Below are 20,317 nucleotides of genomic sequence, written 5' to 3' on the forward strand. Positions count from 1 at the left end.
TATTAGAAATCTTTTTTATTTACCATAAGGAGTGCAATAGCAAAAATGAGTTTTAATGAGAGTTACCCTTTAAGCTAAACCTGAATTTCCTTCCTCAGGCTCAGGCTCACAATGTGTTGGTGCAGAAGGCCTGGCTTACTGGGCTGATCCCGGTTGTGCTGGATACAGAGTCAACCATCCAGGAGAAAACCTTGGAGTGTCTGGACCAGCTCATCCTGCAGAACATCAAACATTACAGCCGATACCGAGATGACGACGAGAAGCAGAAACTGAGCTGGGATCTGCTGCACCTGCTGACTACAGAGAGCCAGGACCTCAGGTACTTGATGATCTCCCCGCCTGGACTATAGAGGCTGCGGCTGAATCCATCACTAAATCTATATCTTATTACGATTTGCTAGATCCTATAAAAGCTATGAAAGAATATCCCTTTAGTCTAGCACTGGTGTACTGGGTTGCCGGTGGTTCCAGCTGTCAGACCCCTGGCAGTGAGCAGGTTATCCTCTGTCAAAGTTTCTTAAAGGAGATGTCCGGTGCGGACTTTTCCTATTCCATCCTGCCCAGGCTGCAAAAAAAAAAAAAAGAAAACAAACTTTCACTTACCTTCCTACGTTCCCCCGGAGCTCCGCAACAGCTGATCAGTCGGCCGGGGTATCTGCTTCCTACTTCCTTTAGCCCGGTACATCACACAGCACTTCAGCCTATCACCGGCCAAGGTGGGACATCGCTGTGGCCGATGATAGACTGAAGCGCTGTGTGACGTCCCGGGCTAAGAAGGAAGTAGGAAGAAGACAGCCCGGCCGACGAATCAGCTGTAGCGGAGCTCCGGGGGAACGTAGGAAGGTAAGTGAAAGTTTGTTTTCTCTTTTTTTGCTGCCCGGGCAGGATGGAATAGGAATAGTCCGCACCAGACATCTCCTTTAACCGGGGTGCCTCCAGCTTTTGCAAAACTACAACTCCCAGCATGCTGGGTAGTTTTGCAACAGCTGGCGGCACCCTGTTTGGGAAATAATATGCTGTATATAGGGGGTAACGGGATGCATTATATGTTAAAGGGGTATTACGGTAGAAAATATATATTTTTTTAAATCAACTGGTGCCAGAAAGTTAAACAGATTTGTGAAATACTTTTATTAAAAAATCTTAATCCTTCCAGTACTTATCAGCTGCTGTATACTACAGAGGAAGTTGTGTAGTTCTTTCCAGTCTGAGCACAGTGCTCTCTGCTGACACCACTGTCCGTGTCAGGAACTGTCCGGAGCTGTAGAGTTTTGCTATGGGGATTTGCTCCTGCTCTGGACAGTTCCTGATACAGACAGAGGTGTCAGCAGAGAGCACTATGGTCAAGAACTACACAACTTCCTCTGGAGCATACAGCAGCTGATAAGTACTGGAAGGCTTAATAGAAGTAATTCCACAGTTTTCCACTGTACAGTGACCCCCCCCCCCCCCGACCTACAATGGCCCGACCTACAATGGCCCGACATACGATAATTTCCACATGCGATGGCCTCTGAGGCCTCTCAGAGGCAGCATCAACATACGATGCTTTTGTATGTCGGGGCCATCGCATAAACGGCTATCCGGCAGCGCAGACTACTTCAGCTGCCACCAGATAGCCGTTTACGGTGCCCCGTGTGCTCCGGCGATGGTCTCCTACCTGTCCTTGGGGCTCCAGAGCATCCTCTTCGGGATCCTCTCCATCGTCGTCATCACGTCGCCGCGCACGCCGTCCCTTCATGCAATAGGAGCGGCGTGCGTAGTGACGTGAGAGCAACGTTCCCGGGCAGCAGAGACCATCCAGGGCGGCGGGGACGCGGCGACAGCGATGGAGCGCAACATCCAGGGCAACGGTGACGGTCCGGAGCGGCGGGGACAGGTGAGTACAATTTCCTATACTTCACATTGCACGGATCCCTCAACATACGATGGTTTCAACAAACGATGGTTCATTTGGAACGGATTAACATCGTATGTTGAGGGACCACTGTAGTTTTAACTTTCTGGCAACTGTCCGGTGCAGAAGAGGTTTGCTATGGGGATTTGCTTCTGCTCTGGACAGTTCCTGACACGGACAGAGGTGGCAGCAGAGAGCACTGTGGTCAGACTGGAAAGAACTACACAACTTCCTCTGGAGCATACAGCAGCTGATAAGTGCTGGAAGGTTTAAAAATGTTTATTATGATCATTTTAGTTGTTGTTTTTTTTTCATTATCGGTAATATAGTTCTATTTATCATCCCGTATGTTTCTCTCTCCGCAGCCGCTATCTGACTAAGGCTTTTCACCTATGGGCCAAGCAGGATAAGTTTTCTTCCACGTTAATAAACAACCTGATCTCTCACACGGAGTCAGAGCACTCCGCCTCGGCCTGGATGGTGCTGGCCAAGGTTGCCGGTTCCGCACCAAAGCTGGACTACACCAAAATCCTGAATGCCTGGGACCAGGTCAGAAGGTAAGAAAGGCACATCCAGTCTCCAAATGTTGTAATGAAATAAAGTTGAGCATCAGCTTCATCCGATCTCTTCCCTATTTCAGAGAGACTGACGCCAACTCCAGCGTCACCACCGGCCACATCCTGTGTGTGATCGGCCATATTGCCAAACATCTACCTGAAGATAAGAGAGCCAAGCTGATTGGTGAGATTTTATGTTATTTTCATATATCTTGGAGAAGCTGAGCAAGTGGTGCTGTTCCTTATTGTTTCAATGCATTTTTAAAGAGTACCTGTCATGATCTTGTTAAAGGGGTACTCCGCCCCTAGACATCTTATCCCCTATCCATTAATAAAAAGCGATCAAAAAGTCTGATCGATACAAAAATGATACTGGTAAAAACTTCCGAACACAAAAAATGAGTGCTCATACCGGCCCGTACACGGAAAAATAAAAAAAGTTATAGGGGTTAGAAGATGAGCATTTTTAACGTATAAATTTTCCTGCATGTAGTTATGATTTTTTTCCGAAGTACAACAATATTCAACCTATAAAAGTAGGGGATCATTTTAACCGTACAGAATAAAGATAAGATGTTGTTATTTTTACCGAAAAATGCACTGCGTAGAAACGGAAGCCCCCAAAAGTTACAAAATGAAATGTTTTTTCTTAAATTTTGTCGCACAATGAATTTTTTTTTCCGTTTTGCCGTGGATTTTTTGGTGAAATGACTGATGTCACTGCAAAGTAGAATTGGTGGCGCAAAAAATAAGCCATAATATGGAATTTTATGTGCCAAATTTAAAACGTTATGATTTTAGAAGGTGATGAGGAAAAAATGAAAATGCAAAAACGAAAAAAACCTGCGTCCTTAAGGGGTTAAATAGAAGTAAATTACAAATCTGTGTAGTTTAATGATTTAAAGAAAAAATAATAATTCCGCCCGAATACCCCTTCAAGCTCCAATTTCCTATAATTTTTGCTCCATTTAACATCACGTAGAAAGGTGTCCCAAGAGGAATTCAGCAAAAAAATAATTTTACTTGCGTTATTCCGTAGTGTGAACATATCCAAAAGGCTTAAAGGGGTACTCCGCCCCTAGACATCTTATCCCCTATCCAAAGGATAGGGGATAAGATGTCAGATCGCCGCGGTGCCGCTGCTGGGGATCCCCGCTGCAGCACTGCGCTATCATTACAGCACAGAGCGAGTTCGCTCTGTGCGTAATGATGGGCGATACAGGGGACGGAGCCGCGTGACGTTATGGCTCCGCCCCTCGTGACATCACAGCCCGTCCCCTTAATGCAAGTCTATGGTAGGGGGCGTGACGACCGCCGCGCCCCCTCCCATAGACTTGTATTGAAAGGGCCGTGACGTCACGAGGGGCGGAGCCGTGACGTAACGATGCTCCGGCCCCTGTATTGCGCGTCATTACGTGCAGAGCGAACTCTCTCTGTGCTTTAATGATAGCTTAGTGCCGCAGCGGGGATCCCGGGGCTCCCCAGCAGCGGCACCGCAGCGATCTGACATCTTATCCCCTATCCTTTTGGATAGGGGATAAGATGTCTAGGGGCGGAGTACCCCTTTAAAACATGTACAAACCTAAAATTTCTCACATCTGAGGATTTTGGTGGAGTCCAAAATTTGAGTTTCCATGGCAGAATTTTCTGCTGCACAAATTGAGTATGGTGCAACAATATCCCATTAAAAACTATTTGAGGCTACCGTATTGGGATATCCTCCCGGAATTTCTCTTGTCCGAATGGGCCCTTATTAGCTGCCGTTTTGTTTTTGAAGTCCTTATTTACATAGGACTGGACTGACCATTGGTAATCAATGTGTTGTTAAAAACCATGTTGTATCCACATAGCGTCTCCTCTCTGCCGAGTTCGGAGTCACATCTTGACCTTTCCTCTTCCTCCCCTCTGTACAGATGATGTAAAGTCTTGGTTGAAAGACTTCAAGTCTCCAGCAGAGATTATAAGTCCGGCAATAGAGACCCTGCAGAAGCTTTGTTACGCTCACAGGGACTCTCCTGAAGCAGCGCAGGTAAATACTCAGGCAGATTTCTGTTTCCGTAATATCTGTATAATAAATACAATAGGTTTTGTCTATACAGGGACCGGATCCGGCTGGGGAATGGGAAAACCGGGCTCTCCCGTACCCCAGCCGGACACGGCCCGTATCTCATTCATTTGAATGAGCCGACCGGAGTCAGATAATGACTCTGGCTCATTTTTGCCCCGTATCCGGTTTTCTGGCCGGACCATTATCTGACTCCGGTCGCTCATTCAATTGAGTGCCCGGTTTTCCAATCCCCCAGATAAAATGGGGTGTGAACCCAGCCTTACCCTGATCCACTAGGGCAGTGTTTTCCAAACAATGTGACTCAACCTGTTGCAAAACTAAAACTCCCAGCATGCCCGGACAGCCTTCGGCTGTCCGGGCATGCTGGGAGTTGTAGTTTTGCAGTAACTGGAGGCGCTGCAAAGTTGACAGCGGCATTTAAAGGGGCATTTAAACCATCCCTGGTGGTCCAGTGGGGTGAATCACCCCCCTTTTCCCAAATTCCATGTAAAAAATATGTAACCATAATAAAAATTAACATATGTGGTATTGCCGCGTGCGTAAATGTCCGAACTATAAAAAATATATAGTTAATTAAACCGCACGGTCAATGGCGTACGCGCAAAAAATATTCCAAAGTCCAAAATAGCGTATTGTTATTCACTTTTTATATCATGAAAAATGTATACAAAGCGATCAAAAAGTCTGATCAATGCAAAAATGGTACCACTAAAACCTTCAGATCACTGCGCAAAAAATGAGCCCTCATACCGTCCAGTATGTGGAAAAATAAAGTTATAGGGGTCAGAAGATGACAATTTTAAACTAATAACATTTTCCTGCATATAGTAACATAGTTCATAAGGTTGAAAAAAGTCCAGAGTCCATCAAGTTCAACCTATATCCCTAATGAGTCCCTACTGAGTTGATCCAGAGGAGGCAAAAAAACCCTCATACTAGAGGCAAAAATTCCTTCCCGACTCCAAATATGGCATCAGAATAAATCCCTGGATCAATGTTCTGTCCCTATAAATCTAATATACATAACCAGCGATGTTATTATTCTCCAAAAATGCATCCAGACCCTTTTTGAACTCTTTTACAAAGTTCACCATGACACCTCCTCCGGGAGAGAATTCCACAGTCTCACTGCTCTTACAGTAAAGAACCCCGTCTGTGCTGGTGCAGAAACCTTCTTTCCTCTAGACGTAGAGGATGCCCCCTTGTTATAGATACAGTCCTGGGTATAAATAGATCATGGGAGAGATCTCTGTACGGCCCCCTGATATATTTATACATAGTTATTAGGTCGCCCCTAAGCCTTCTTTTTCCTAAACTAAATAACCCTAATTCTGATAATCTTTCTGGGTACTGTAGTCCTCCCATTCCCCGTATTACCCTGGTTGCCCGTCTTTGAACCCTCTCCAGCTCCACTATATCTTTCTTGTACACTGGAGACCAGTACTGTACACAGTATTCTATGTGTGGTCTGACCAGTACTGTACACAGTATTCTATGTGTGGTCTGACCAGTACTGTACACAGTCTTCCATGTGTGGTCTGACCAGTACTGTACACAGTATTCTATGTGTGGTCTGACCAGTACTGTACACAGTGTTCTATGTGTGGTCTGACTAGTACTGTACACAGTATTCTATGTGTGGTCTGACCAGTACTGTACACAGTATTCTATGTGTGGTCTGACCAGTACTGTACACAGTATTCTATGTGTGGTCTGACCAGTACTGTACACAGTGTTCTATGTGTGGTCTGACTAGTACTGTACACAGTATTCTATGTGTGGTCTGGCTAGTACTGTACACAGTATTCTATGTGTGGTCTGGCCAGTACTGTACACAGTATTCTATGTGTGGTCTGACCAGTACTGTACACAGTATTCTATGTGTGGTCTGACCAGTACTGTACACAGTATTCCATGTGTGGTCTGACCAGTACTGTACACAGTATTCCATGTGTGGTCTGACAAGTACTGTACACAGTATTCTATGTGTGGTCTGACCAGTACTGTACACAGTATTCTATGTGTGGTCTGACCAGTACTGTACACAGTATTCCATGTGTGGTCTGACCAGTACTGTACACAGTATTCTATGTGTGGTCTGACCAGTACTGTACACAGTATTCTATGTGTGGTCTGACCAGTACTGTACACAGTATTCTATGTGTGGTCTGACCAGTACTGTACACAGTATTCTATGTGTGGTCTGACCAGTACTGTACACAGTATTCTATGTGTGGTCTGACCAGTACTGTACACAGTATTCTATGTGTGGTCTGACCAGTACTGTACACAGTGTTCTATGTGTGGTCTGACTAGTGATCTGTACAGCGGTAGAATTATTTCCTTGTCGTGGGCATCTATGCCCCCATTGATGCCCCCCATGATTTTATTTGCCTTGGTAGCAGCTGCCTGACACTGTTCACTACAGCTAAATTTACTGTTAACTAAGACTCTTAAGTCCTTTTCCACATCAGTCATCCCAAGTGTTCTCCCATTTCATTTAATACATAATCCCAACCTGGATTTTTCATCACCATGTGCATTACCTTACATTTATTAGTGTTGAACCTCATCTGCCACTTCCCAACCCAAACCTCGAACCTATCCAGATCTATTTGTAACAGTGCTCTGTCCTCTAAAGTGTTATCTTTTATATACAGTGCACTGTCCTCTATTGTGTTTACCGCTTTACAGAGTTTAGTATCATCTGCAAAGATGTAGTTATGATTTTTTCCAGTAGTAAGACCAAATCAAACCTATATAAGTAGGGTATCATTTTAATCGTATGGACCTACAGAATAAAGTGAAGGTGTCATTTTTACCGAAAAATGTACTGCATAGAAACAGAAGCCCCAAAATTTACAAAATGGTGTTTTTTCTTCAATTTTGTTGCACAATGATTTCTTTTTGGTTTTGCCGTAGAGTTTTGGGTAAAAAGACTCATTACAAAGTAGAATTGGTGGCGCAAAAAATGAAACCTCATATGGATTTTTAGGTGCAAAATTGAAAGGTTTATGATTTTTAAAAGTAAGGAGGAAAAAATGAAAGTGCAAAAAAGGAAAAATGCTCGGTCCTTAAGGGGTTAAAGAGTACCTGTTACCAAACTAAACTTTTAATATATTGTTCCTTATGTAATTAGAAGACACTTTGCTATTTACTTGCTGTTAAAATTCTCAATCTTTATATATATGTTTATAATGTGATTGAAAAAATGGCCACTAGGTGGCTCTGTGCTGTTCCCTGCACAAGTCAATAAGTTAGTTTGGTCTCCTCCCAGCCTGGCAGGAGACCAAACTCAGGAAGTGCGTGTGGGGCATGGTGAGGCTCAGCTCTCACAGGCTTCATTGACGTCGCGCCTGCTGGAGAATGGCCATTTTCTCCTGCCAGGAGCTCACAGAATGAGCAAGGAAGGAAAGGTATGATACAAAGCATTTTAAAGACACTGTCATTGTTAAAAACTTTTCATATATTGCAGGATTCATTATGATATGACATTTCACAATATACACCTGTTAAAAAAAAATAATTTAAATTGTCACCTGAAATTCAAGCACAAAATAGCCATCACTAGGGGTCACCTGTCTTTTAGCCAGACAGACTAGTCTAGATTTTACAGCATACTGGATACCAGCTGTAAAGCATACCGGTATCCAGTATAGGAGATTTCTATTGTGTGTATGCAAAACTACAGATAAAGGATGTGTGGACATGCTGGGAGCTGTAGTTTTACAACAGCTGGAGGCAACACTGCTCTAACACAGTTATTTACAAACATTGCAGCTTCAGTTGTTACTAAACTACAACTCCCAGCATGCTGAAATAGTCAAAGCTTTCTCGGACTCCTGAATGACAAAGACGTTGATCAGACATTCAGGAGTCTGTGAAAGATGAATGACACGCATAGTGACAGCTATGCTGATTAGCATCCAGCTTTACTAGGAGAAGATAAAACAGATAGAACATGTATTCATAAAAATGCTGTATTTTTATCTAAAAAATCCTTGCACTAATTTTAAAAAGATCTATTCTTATATTTATACATTTTATCCTGTTATGAATTCACCATAATGTCTTCTGATTACTGCAGGCAAGCTCCAAGTATGTTCCTCTGACACATGACACAGCATAAAACCAGAGAGGAAAGGGTTACAGAGTAGAGAGTACTGATTGGCTGACTGCACAGGCTTGCTCCTGTGAGGGAGACAGACTGACACGCCCCCTCCAGCCTGCACAATGAAAAAGTAACTCACCAGCAGATAAATGCTTATATCTCTGGATATATTGGTCAGAGACACATAAAAATTATATGCACATGATCAGGATTGGGTCCTGAGTAACATATCACTTTTTTCTTTTTTTGACAGGTACGCTTTAAGAGCAGGAGGGGTGTTAGGAGTAGTTAGGGAATTTAATCTGAGTTGGTTTAGGTTTGATGAGACAGGTGCTCTTTAAAAAAAAAAAAAAATTCCAAGCTTTAAAAATCTGTGTATCATACCTTTCCTCTTGCTCACATTGTGTGAGCTCTGGCATGAGAAAGTGGGCGTTCCCCAGCAGGCGCGACATCATTGAAGCCTGTGAGAGCTGTGCCCCGCCATGCCCCGAACGCACTTCCTGAGTTCGGTCTCCTGCCAGGCCGGGGGGGAGACCAAATGAACTGTTTGGGAACATAACAGAGCCACCTAGTGGCCGTTTTTTTCAATCACATTAAAAACATATAAAGGTTGAAATTTTTTACAGCAAGTAAAGAGCAAAGTGTCTTATAATTACATAAGGAACAATAAATTAAAAGTTTAGTTTGGTGACAGGTAATCTTTAAGGGATTAGAGGCCACTAGGGCATATGGGAATAAATACAATATATGGTGACTTCTTTGTCATGTTGCAGGATCTGCTCAATGATGTGTGCGGAGACTTGGTGTCTGTGTGTGAAGAGCACATCTCCTCTGTAGTGATGGCCGATTCCCAGCACGCCCAGTACGATCAGGAATTACTGGTGAGAGCCTTTTATCTGTTATGGTAGATGTCTACTAGGAAAACTTCAAGGGGTTATCCAGGAATACAAAAACAGAGCTAATTTCTTTCAAAAACAGCTCCCTGTCTGTTGCCAGGTTGGATGTGGTTCTGCAGCTCATGTTCTATTGAAGTGAATGGAGCCAAGTTGTAATACCACACACAACCTGGAGACAGACAGGGAGCGTTTTTTTTTTTGTCTACTAGGAAAATTTCAAGGGGTTATCCAGGAATACAAAAACAAAGCTAATTTCTTTCAAAAACCGCTCCCTGTCTGTCTCCAGGTTGGATGTGGTTCTGCAGCTCAGTTCCATTTGAAGTGAATGGAGCCAAGTTGTAATACCACACACAACCTGGAGACAGACAGGGAGCGGTTTTTGAAAGTTCTCTTTTTCTATTCCTGGATAACCCCTTTTTATGCAATAGTAAATATTTTGTACATGTAATGATGTCCAAGTTTTAATAGAGCACTGACATGATCTGGGTCCCTGACTGACAGGGACAATACTGACTGTACAGTACTCCACTACTTTCAACAGCCCCATAGACCATTAAAAGGGTTGTCCAGGATTAGAAAAACATAGCTGCCAGGAACAGCGCCACCATTATCATCAGTGTGTATGTGGTATTACAGCTAAGTTCTATTAAAGTGAATGGAGCCAGGATGTAATACCACACACAACCTGATAACAGGTGTGGCACTGTTTTTGGAATAAATCAGCTATCTTTTTCTCATCCTAGATAACCCCTTTTAAAGGGGTACTCCGGTGGAAAACCTTTTTTTTAAATCAACTGGTGCCAGAAAGTTAAACAGATTTGTAAATTACTTCTATTAAAAAAAATCTTAATTCTTCCAGTACTTATTAGCTGCTGAATACTACAGAGGAAGTTCTTTTCTTTTTGGAACACAGAGCTCTCTGACATCACGAGCACAGTGCTCTCTGCTGACCTCTGCTGTCCGTTTCAGGAACTGTCCAGAGTAGGAGAAAATCCCCATAGCAAACATATGCTGCTCTGGACAGTTCCTAAAATGGACAGAGATGTCAGCAGAGAGCACTGTGCTCGTGAAGTCAGCAGAGAGCTCTGTGTTCCAAAACGAAAATAATTTTCTCAGTAGTATTCAGCAGCTAATAAGTAGTGGAAGGTTTAAGATTTTTTTTTTTATAGAAGTAATTTACAAATCTGTTTAACTTTCTGGCACCAGTTGATTTAAAAAAAAAAAATAATAATTACACCGGAGTACCCCTTTAATAGAGCACTGAAGTTTCATCTTCATCTTACACTGCAGTGTTTTCCAACAAGGGTGTCTCCAGCTGTTGCAAAACTACAATTCCCAGCATGGCTGGACAGACTTTCGCTTCAGGGTTTCCCAACCATGGTACATCCAGCGGTGGCAAAACTACAACTCCCAGCATGCCCGGACAGCCAACGGCTGTCCGGGCATGCTGGGAGTTGTAGTTTTGCAACAACTGAAGTGAAACACCACTCCACTGTAGACATCGTACAGCAATTGTACTTCCTCCTGCAGCCACAAGGGGCAGCACTTGTACATAATCCTCTTTTACCATTGATCGTCTTGGTGCTTATAGATGGAATTACCTTTGTATCAAGGAGCAGTGTTAACTATTTGGTAGATATTGTCACTTTTTTGTGTTACCAATGTTCTCATCCTGTTCCTTTCTTTTAGGTCCGACATCTCTTCACCCTTGGAGAGGCGGCCCAGCTTTGTCCGGCGCGTGTGGAGAAAAAAGTATTACTTCTGGTTCAGTCCATCCTGGCCTCGGTGCACACAGAACACAGTGAGCCCACATTCATTCATTACAGTTCATGTTCACTGGCTCTAGGGGGCGCAATTACCTATTTTACTGTCTTTACTCCATAGACTCCTGCGTCTCGGTCAGTGATGGTGTTCCAGAGTCCCAGCCGCTGTCCCAGTCACAACCCCAATCCCAGCCGCTGTCCCAGTCACAACCCCAATCCCAGCCGCTGTCCCAGTTCAGGGGGTCAACTATGCCCCCTCTGGTGCGGGCCCACGCCTTCATCACACTCGGTAAGAAACGCTTCCTCATAAACTTACAATGTTCTCTCCAGAAAGGGAATTGTGAAAAGTAACGTACACAGCGACCTCACCAGCAGAATAGTGAGTACAGCACTGAAGTATAATACAGGACATAACTCAGGATCAGTACAGGATAAGTAATGTAATGTATGTACACTGTGACCTCACCAGCAGAATAGTGAGTGCAGCTCTGGAGTATAATACAGGATATAACTCAGGATCAGTACAGGATAAGTAATGTAATGTATGTACACTGTGACCTCACCAGCAGAATAGTGAGTGCAGCTCTGGAGTATAATACAGGATATAACTCAGGTTCAGTACAGGATAAGTAATGTAATGTATGTACACAGTGACCTCACCAGCAGAATAGTGAGTACAGCTCTGGAGTATAATATAGGATATAACTCAGGATCAGTACAGGATAAGTAATGTATGTACACAGTAACCTCACCAGCAGAATAGTGAGTACAGCTCTGGAGTATAATACAGGATATAACTCAGGATCAGTACAGGATAAGTAATGTAATGTATGTACACAGTGACCTCACCAGCAGAATAGTGAGTACAGCTCTGGGGTATAATACAGGATATAACTCAGGATCAGTACAGGATAAGTAATGTAATGTATGTACACAGTGACCCCACCAGCAGAATAGTGAGTGCAGCTCTGGAGTATAATACAGGATATAACTCAGGATCAGTACAGGATAAGTAATGTAATGTATGTACACAGTGACCCCACCAGCAGAATAGTGAGTACAGCTCTGGAGTATAATACAGGATATAACTCAGGATCAGTACAGGATAAGTAATGTAATGTATGTACACAGTGACCCCACCAGCAGAATAGTGAGTACAGCTCTGGAGTATAATACAGGATATAACTCAGGATCAGTACAGGATAAGTAATGTAATGTATGTACACAGTGACCTCACCAGCAGAATAGTGAGTACAGCTCTGGGGTATAATACAGGATATAACTCAGGATCAGTACAGGATAAGTAATGTAATGTATGTACACAGTGACCTCACCAGCAGAATAGTGAGTACAGCTCTGGGGTATAATACAGGATATAAATCGAGATTTTCCTAGCTAACGTGACGGAAAATATAAGTTATATGAAGACAGGAGGCGAGTATCTTGCATTAAACCTTTCTTTTTTAATGCCCATAGCAGAAAATTACAGAGAATTTACTTCATAACATTAGAAAAATTTTATTAAAACTACAACTCCCAGCAGCCCCTGGAATCCCCTCCCCTGGGGCGGAGACCCTATATAAGGGGCTGGCTGGATCTCCTCTTCCTCTTTCTTTCGTGCGAACTTCGGAACAGCGCACGACATCTTGATACCCCGGATACACTCCGACGGCAAACGAATTCCATCTCCGGAACTAGACGACAGGGCCAACTGGGCCCCCAGCAACTGTGTTTCAACTGGAACCTGGTCGTCAGGGCCAACTGGGCCTCCGTGAACTGTGTTCGAACTGGAACAGAAAAGCATAACCACTGTAACTCAGGGTCTCCTCAGATTCTTCTGTGTAGAAGGAAGTCCCGTTCTTCAATATCCTGAAACGAGAAAGGAACACCATGACAGGGTGGGGTCGGGAGGGAAGATACTCGCCTCCTGTCTTCATATAACTTATATTTTCCGTCACGTTAGCTAGGAAAATCTCGATTTATATATCAGACAGGAGGCTCATATCTTGCAATTTTAAAGCTAAAGACAGAAGAACAGACATGTCAAAGTACAGATGCAGAAACGTGTTCTTGTGGCCTAAAATAAAACTGCCGAAAAGTCGTCTCGGACGACCAATCGGCGGCCAACAAAAGGTCCGAAAGCGAACCTCCTGAAGTAATCACTTTGGTGGCCATAGCTCCTCTAGAAGAGTGGGCACCAAAGAGAGAAATGTCAATTCCAGCCATTTCCATGACTGATCTGACCCACCTGGCCAAGGTAGCCGAGGATACCGGAAGATGAGGCTTGACATACGATAACAATAATTGATTGTGAGACTCGGATCGCAGAGGCGTGGTCCGTACCTCATATGTTTGTAGACAGCGTACTACGCACAGGCGCGGGTGATCCGGAAAAAAGGGATAGAAGACGGAGTGAAGTCCTGTCTTGGTTCTGCGAACCACAGAAAAACGTACTCCTTCCGGCGAAAACTGTCGCCTGGAGATATCCAACGCTTTAACATCCGACACCCGTTTAATAGACACTAAACATAAAAGGGTAGTAATTTTTAGGGATAAAAATTTTAAGGTGAGAGCATCATTATCCGCCCAGGAGGAAAAGAGTTCTAACACCCGGGAGACATCCCAAGTAGACTGGTATCTAGGACGGGGAGGACGCTTATATTTTACTCCCCTTAAGAGCCTACATACCAAAGGATGTTTGCCAACTGGCAATGCGTCCACCGGGCAATGGTATGCCGATATGGCGGATCTGTACACGTTGAGTGAACTATACGATTTCCCAGACTCAAAAGAGTCCGCAAGGTAGTTCACTATCACTGAAACAGGTGCTTGAACGGCATCAACTTGCCGTTGATCACACCAACGAACCCACAAAGCCCAGGCCGATCGATATGCCGATCTAGTCCCTGGGGCCCAGGCCAAGGCAAGGAGGTCTCTAGCCGACTGTGAAAGGTCGCTACCGTTGTCCGGGATCCCGAAACCAACCACGCAAGGAGTGGAAGGTTGCCCTCCAAAATCAACGGATGAGGACCCATGATAGGGTTCATGAGAAGGTGAGGTGACTGGGGAATCAGTCGAGGAAAGTCGATTGTCATCCCTAGGAGAAGGGGAAACCACGGTTGTGTCGGCCACCAAGGGGTGATCAACACTACCGTCGCCTTCTGATTCAGTACTTGGAGAAGGAATCTGGAGATCGTATTGAATGGGGGGAACGCATAGTGTGTACCCCGTGACCAGATCTGGCGGAATGCGTCCACTGCGGATGCTTCCGGGTCCGGCCTCCAGCTGTAGAAGTGAGGCAGTTGTCGATTGAGGCGAGATGCGAAGAGGTCCGTGTGTAAGGGACCCCAAAGATTCCACAAAGCTCGAAAAGTAGAACGGTCTAATGTCCAATCGCTGGAATCCCTCAAATAACGAGAATTCCAGTCTGCCACTGTGTTGGACACACCAGGAAGATATTCCGCAATAGGAATGATGTCCCGGGACAAGCAGAAGTGCCAGAATTCGGATGCGATGTCTGCCAGTACCCTGGACCTCGTCCCCCCCAAGGCGGTTGACATATTGAACCGCAGCCACATTGTCCATGCGTAAAAGAACGCAACAATTGCTATTGTGAGGGAGAAAACTCTTGATAGCGAAGAACGCTGCCAAGAGTTCCAGGGCATTGATGTGGAGGAGAGACTCCTCTGCGGACCATCTCCCTCCTGTGGTATTGTGCCCGCAACGAGCCCCCCAGCCTTGGCGGCTCGCATCGGACTCTATTATGATGTCCGGGCAGGAATTGAATATAGTCTTGCCGTTCCATTCGACGGCATGGCGCAGCCACCAGTGTAATTCCTCCACTGCCTCCGGGCAAAGGGCAACTTCGTCTGCATAACGGAGACCCTGGCGTATGTGAAGGTTCTTGAGTCGTTGAAGGGCCCGATAATGAAGTGGGGCCGGGAAGATGGCTTGAATCGAGGCTGATAATAGGCCGACTATGCGTGCAATCATCCTCAGGGACACTCGACCCCTGCGCAAAGTCGTTCTGATTTCCTTCCGAATCAGAGCTAATTTGGAGGTAGGTAGCATCAGAACGGCACGTTTGGTATCCACTAGGAAGCCTAGGAATTCTAGTTCTTGTGAGGGAGTCAGCACAGATTTCTTGTGGTTGATGAGGAATCCTAAGTCCTCCATCAGAGAAACCGCCCATTGTTTGTGTAACAGGGCCTGTGTTCTGGAACATGCCATGATCAGTAGATCGTCCAGGTAGATGATAAGCCGTACCCCCCTGCTCCGGAGCGCGGCTACCACCGGTTTCAGTAACTTGGTGAAACACCAAGGGGCTGATGATAATCCGAATGGCAGGCAGGTGAATTGCCACATTCGTTCCCTCCATAGAAACCGAAGAAACGGTTGGGACGAGTGGTGAATAGGAACGGTAAGATATGCGTCTTTTAAGTCGATCTTCACCAACCAGTCTCCTGGCCAGAGAAGGTCGCGTAACAGATGGATACCCTCCATCTTGAAGTGTCGATATATCACGTGTTGGTTTAAATCTCTTAGATTTATCACCGGGCGATAACCGCCATCCTTCTTCTTTACCAAGAAGAGGTTGCTTACAAAACCGGGGGACAAGGGGTTTACCTCTATCACTGCCTGTTTGGACAGGAGCTCTCGGAGCTCGTTGTCTATGAGTACTATGTTTTGAGCGGAAAACTGAATGGGTGGAGGAATATAATTCAGTACGGGGAGAGATTGGAACTCTATCTGGTAGCCTGCTACCGTATTGAGGATCCACACGTCTGCCGTAATCATGGACCAGACGTGGGAAAAATACATCAGTCTGCCCCCCACCGTTGTGTGTGGAATGGAAATTGTGTGTGTACTCACCGGTCGGTGGACGAGACCTAGGATATCCGCGGCCTCCACGTCCTCTCCAGGGGCGTCCTCGAGGGGGAAAGAAAGGGGCCGGCTGGGCCACAGGCATCGTGTACTGTTGTTGAGCGGGAGCAAACTGTTGGTGCGCAGCTCTAACATAGGGCCTATAGGGGATTGAGCGGCCGGCAGATCGGCCTCTGCCTCTACCGGCCTTGCCAAAAACCTTGGAAGTTTGGCCCGTTTTCTTTAGTGAGGTCTGCGCCTTATCTAGACTGGAAAATAGGCTGACCACCTTATTAATATTCTTAATGAGATCTTCTCCGAAGAGGAGACCTTCAGCGGAGGGTCCGGGCTCATTCTCCGCTAAATGACTGAGCTGGGGTTCCAGCTTCATTAAAATCAAACGGCGACGTTCGGTAGAGCACGCCGTGTTTGCGCTGCCTAGCATGCATATCGCGCGCTGGGCCCAACCAAGTTGTGACAAGTCTACCGGTTGGTCAGCTGAGGCTGCTTGTTCAGATAAATTAAGAATCTTTGTGAGCGGTCCAAGCAGATCTAGTATGCGATCCTGTATTAATTTGAAGGACCGTTCAATGCCCTTCTTGGAATATTTGCCAGCCTGGGTCAGGTACTTAAGGAGGACCGGGTCTATCTCTGGGGTGACCGCCACCTTCTTGGCCACATAGGGCCTAGGGCATTCCGCCCTGAGTTTGTTCCTATTTGTGCGGTCTAGTGACCGTCTAGTCCAATGCTCTATGTATTGAGCTACGTGTGGTAGCGGCGCCCAGTCACCTGAGCGAGGATGTATGATCTCATCAGGATTGAAGAGTGGTTGTCCCTGAGCGTCTAAAATCGCCTCACTGGACACTTCAGGTTCGGCATCATGACAGTCAGCCTGAAACCCCGCATCTTCATTATCAGAGTCAGAGTCCGTGGCTTGAGCCGTGTCCGACTCGCCGGATGACTCGTCGTTAGACGTGTTGTATGAGTCCGGTTTTATACGCCTGGCGGACTTCAGCCCTTTTTTAATATTCTCCTTGGGGCACAAGGGTCGAGGGAGGTCACTGAGATGCGGGGTGCGGCAGGCCGGTTCGGGTCCTGCCTGGGGCACATTATAAACTTCCCCTGCCGGGGAGTCGTAGTGTACGTTCACATGTTTACGTTTTTGTGTCACTTTACCCTTAACTGGCTCAGTAGAGGTAGAGGGCAAAGAGGGGTCAGAACGTACATTAGCAGCCAGAGCTGCCTGAATGGACTTAGTAATCAAGTCCTGAATCTGGGAAGCGGACATAATTTGGGAGGCTTCAATATCAATAGCCTCATTAACATGGGTAGAAAATGGAGTAGAATTATCTCCAGCCATCCTATAGATGTCAGTATGAATAAGGGGAAGCTACAAGTAGCCTAACTGACAGCAATAAACTAACTTAGATAACTCACTGGGATCAATACCTAAATGCTGGCGCTCCTCTCACCGCTCGCACAACACTGGCGACGGTGAGAGGAGGAGGATCCCAGTAAGCAGAGCTCACAGCCGTAGTCTCGCGAGACTACGGCTAGAACTTCTGTGATAGGACGCGCGGACTCAGTGGAGGCGCGTCGCAAGGGACGCGTCACTCGGACACGCCCCCCCGAACGTTGCAGAGCCCGCGAAAAGGACGAGAGCGGCGAAAATAAGCCGAAGAAGACGGCGCGAAAGTAGGGTAAAATGGCGCCTGACAGGAGAGAGGACCCGGAGTAACAGAACCGGGAACAGTGAAAAACACAAAGGGGGAATGTAGAGACCTAAAAGGAAGATAATAATAACACTGAAATACAATTAATAGAAAATATAGGACAGTATATATAAACATGTAGTATATAGAAATATATAGAATGAGTTGGAAAAACAAAACCAGGACAACTGGAGAAATAGGGACACTTGAAAGGGTCCCCACACACCAGTAACCTGGTACAATGAAGGAACAATAAAGGAAATCTCTATATGAAAAACAATGAAGATAAAAATTGTTATACTTAACTAGCTGCCATGAGCAGAAAGAAAGAGGAAGAGGAGATCCAGCCAGCCCCTTATATAGGGTCTCCGCCCCAGGGGAGGGGATTCCAGGGGCTGCTGGGAGTTGTAGTTTTAATAAAATTTTTCTAATGTTATGAAGTAAATTCTCTGTAATTTTCTGCTATGGGCATTAAAAAAGAAAGGTTTAATGCAAGATATGAGCCTCCTGTCTGATATATAACTCAGGATCAGTACAGGATAAGTAATGTAATGTATGTACACAGTGACCTCACCAGCAGAATAGTGAGTACAGCTCTGGAGTATAATACAGGATATAACTCAGGATCAGTACAGGATAAGTAATGTAATGTATGTACACAGTGACCTCACGAGCAGAATAGTGAGTACAGCTCTGGAGTATAATACAGGATATAACTCAGGATCAGTACAGGATAAGTAATGTAATGTATGTACACAGTGATCTCACCAGCAGAATAGTGAGTACAGCTCTGGAGTATAATACAGGATATAACTCAGGATCAGTACAGGATAAGTAATGTAATGTATATACACAGTAATCTCACCAGCAGAATAGTGAGTACAGCTCTGGAGTATAATACAGGATATAACTCAGGATCAGTACAGGATAAGTAATGTAATGTATATACACAGTAATCTCACCAGCAGAATAGTGAGTACAGCTCTGGAGTATAATACAGGATATAACTCGGGATCAGGATAACAGGATACAGGATAAGTAATGTAATGTATGTACACAGTGACCTCACCAGCAGAATAGTGAGTACAGCTCTGGAGTATAATACAGGATATAACTCAGGATCAGTACAGGATAAGTAATGTACACAGTGACTTCATGGTTCTAATGCTGGGTGTAAGAGGTCATACCCTCACCCACTGTTGTAGAATTGACAAAGCTGTTGTAAAACAGAATTTTTTTAATTTTTTTTTTATAAATTTCCCTGATTTTTCTTTAACAGGAAAGTTGTGTCTCCAGCACGAGGACCTTGCTAAGAAGTGTATACCCGCCCTCGCCCGAGAACTGGAAGTATCTGACGACTTGGCCATCCGCAACAACGTGATCATCGTCATCTGCGACCTGTGCATTCGCTACACTACGATGGTGGACAGATACATCCCCAATGTGTCCGTGTGTCTCAAGGACAGAGACCCCTTCATCCGCAAACAGACCCTCATAATGCTGACCAATCTGCTGCAGGTGAGATGCCCATGTGTTCAAGTACACAATAATGCAGTGTTTCCCAATCGGGGTGCCTCCAGCTGTTGTAAAACTACCACTTCCAGCATGCCCGGACAGCCGAAGGCTGTCCGGGCTTGCTGGAAGTTGTAGTTTTGCAACAGCTGGAGGCACCCTGATTGGAAACCACTGTGATAATGTTGCTTTGTTGCAGCCAACTTTGTTACTGTATTAGATTATTAAAGGGGTATTACAGTAAAAATCATTTTTTTTTTTTTTTTTTTTCATATCAACTGGCTCCAGAAAGTTAAACAAATTTGTAAATTACTTCTAATAAAAAAAAAATCTTAGTCCTTCCGGTACTTATCAGCTGCTCAAGTTGAGCTTTTATTTTCTGTCTGACCACAGTGCTCTCTGCTGACACCCCTGTCTGTCTCAGGAACTGTCCAGAGCAGAAGAGGTTTGCTATAGGGATTTGCTCCTACTCTGGACAGTTCCTGACACGGACAGAGGTGTCAGCAGAGAGCAACTCAAGTTCAGCAGCTGATAAAAATTTCAAAAAGAAAAGCATTTTCTCTGTAGCATACAGATCCTTAACCCCTTAGGGACTCAGGCCTATTTTCACTTTAAAGGGGTTCTCCGGTGGAAAACGTTTTTCTTTTTTTTCTTCTTTAATCAACTGGTGCCAGAAAGTTAAACAGATTTGTAAATGACTTTTATAAAAAAAATTCTTAAACCTTCCAGTACTTATTAGCTGCTGAATACTACAGAGGAAATTCTTTTCATTTTGGAACACAGAGCTCTCTGCTGACATCACGAGCACAGTGCTCTCTGCTGACATCTCTGTCCATTTTAGGAACTGTCCAGAGAGGGAGAAAATCCCCATAGCAAACATATGCTGCTCTGGACAGTTCCTAAAATGGACAGAGATGTCAGCAGAGAGCACTGTGCTC

At 44.9% G+C, this 20,317-nt stretch overlaps 1 protein-coding gene across 2 annotated transcripts in view; it reads left to right on the top strand.

Annotated features, from left to right (window-relative positions):
• NCAPD3 (non-SMC condensin II complex subunit D3) overlaps nt 1–20,317 on the top strand; it is a 68,048-nt gene that overhangs the window by 35,388 nt on the left and 12,343 nt on the right. For both annotated transcript variants that reach the window (XM_056542390.1, XM_056542389.1), the window contains exons 16-23: nt 99–319; nt 2,263–2,454; nt 2,538–2,638; nt 4,368–4,483; nt 9,407–9,514; nt 11,219–11,330; nt 11,414–11,581; nt 19,147–19,385. In XM_056542390.1, coding sequence (XP_056398365.1) covers nt 99–319; nt 2,263–2,454; nt 2,538–2,638; nt 4,368–4,483; nt 9,407–9,514; nt 11,219–11,330; nt 11,414–11,581; nt 19,147–19,385 — 1,257 coding nt within the window. The remainder of the gene's footprint in view (nt 1–98; nt 320–2,262; nt 2,455–2,537; nt 2,639–4,367; nt 4,484–9,406; nt 9,515–11,218; nt 11,331–11,413; nt 11,582–19,146; nt 19,386–20,317) is intronic.

This window comes from Hyla sarda, chromosome 10 (assembly GCF_029499605.1).
Source record: "Hyla sarda isolate aHylSar1 chromosome 10, aHylSar1.hap1, whole genome shotgun sequence".
Lineage (NCBI taxonomy): Eukaryota > Metazoa > Chordata > Amphibia > Anura > Hylidae > Hyla > Hyla sarda.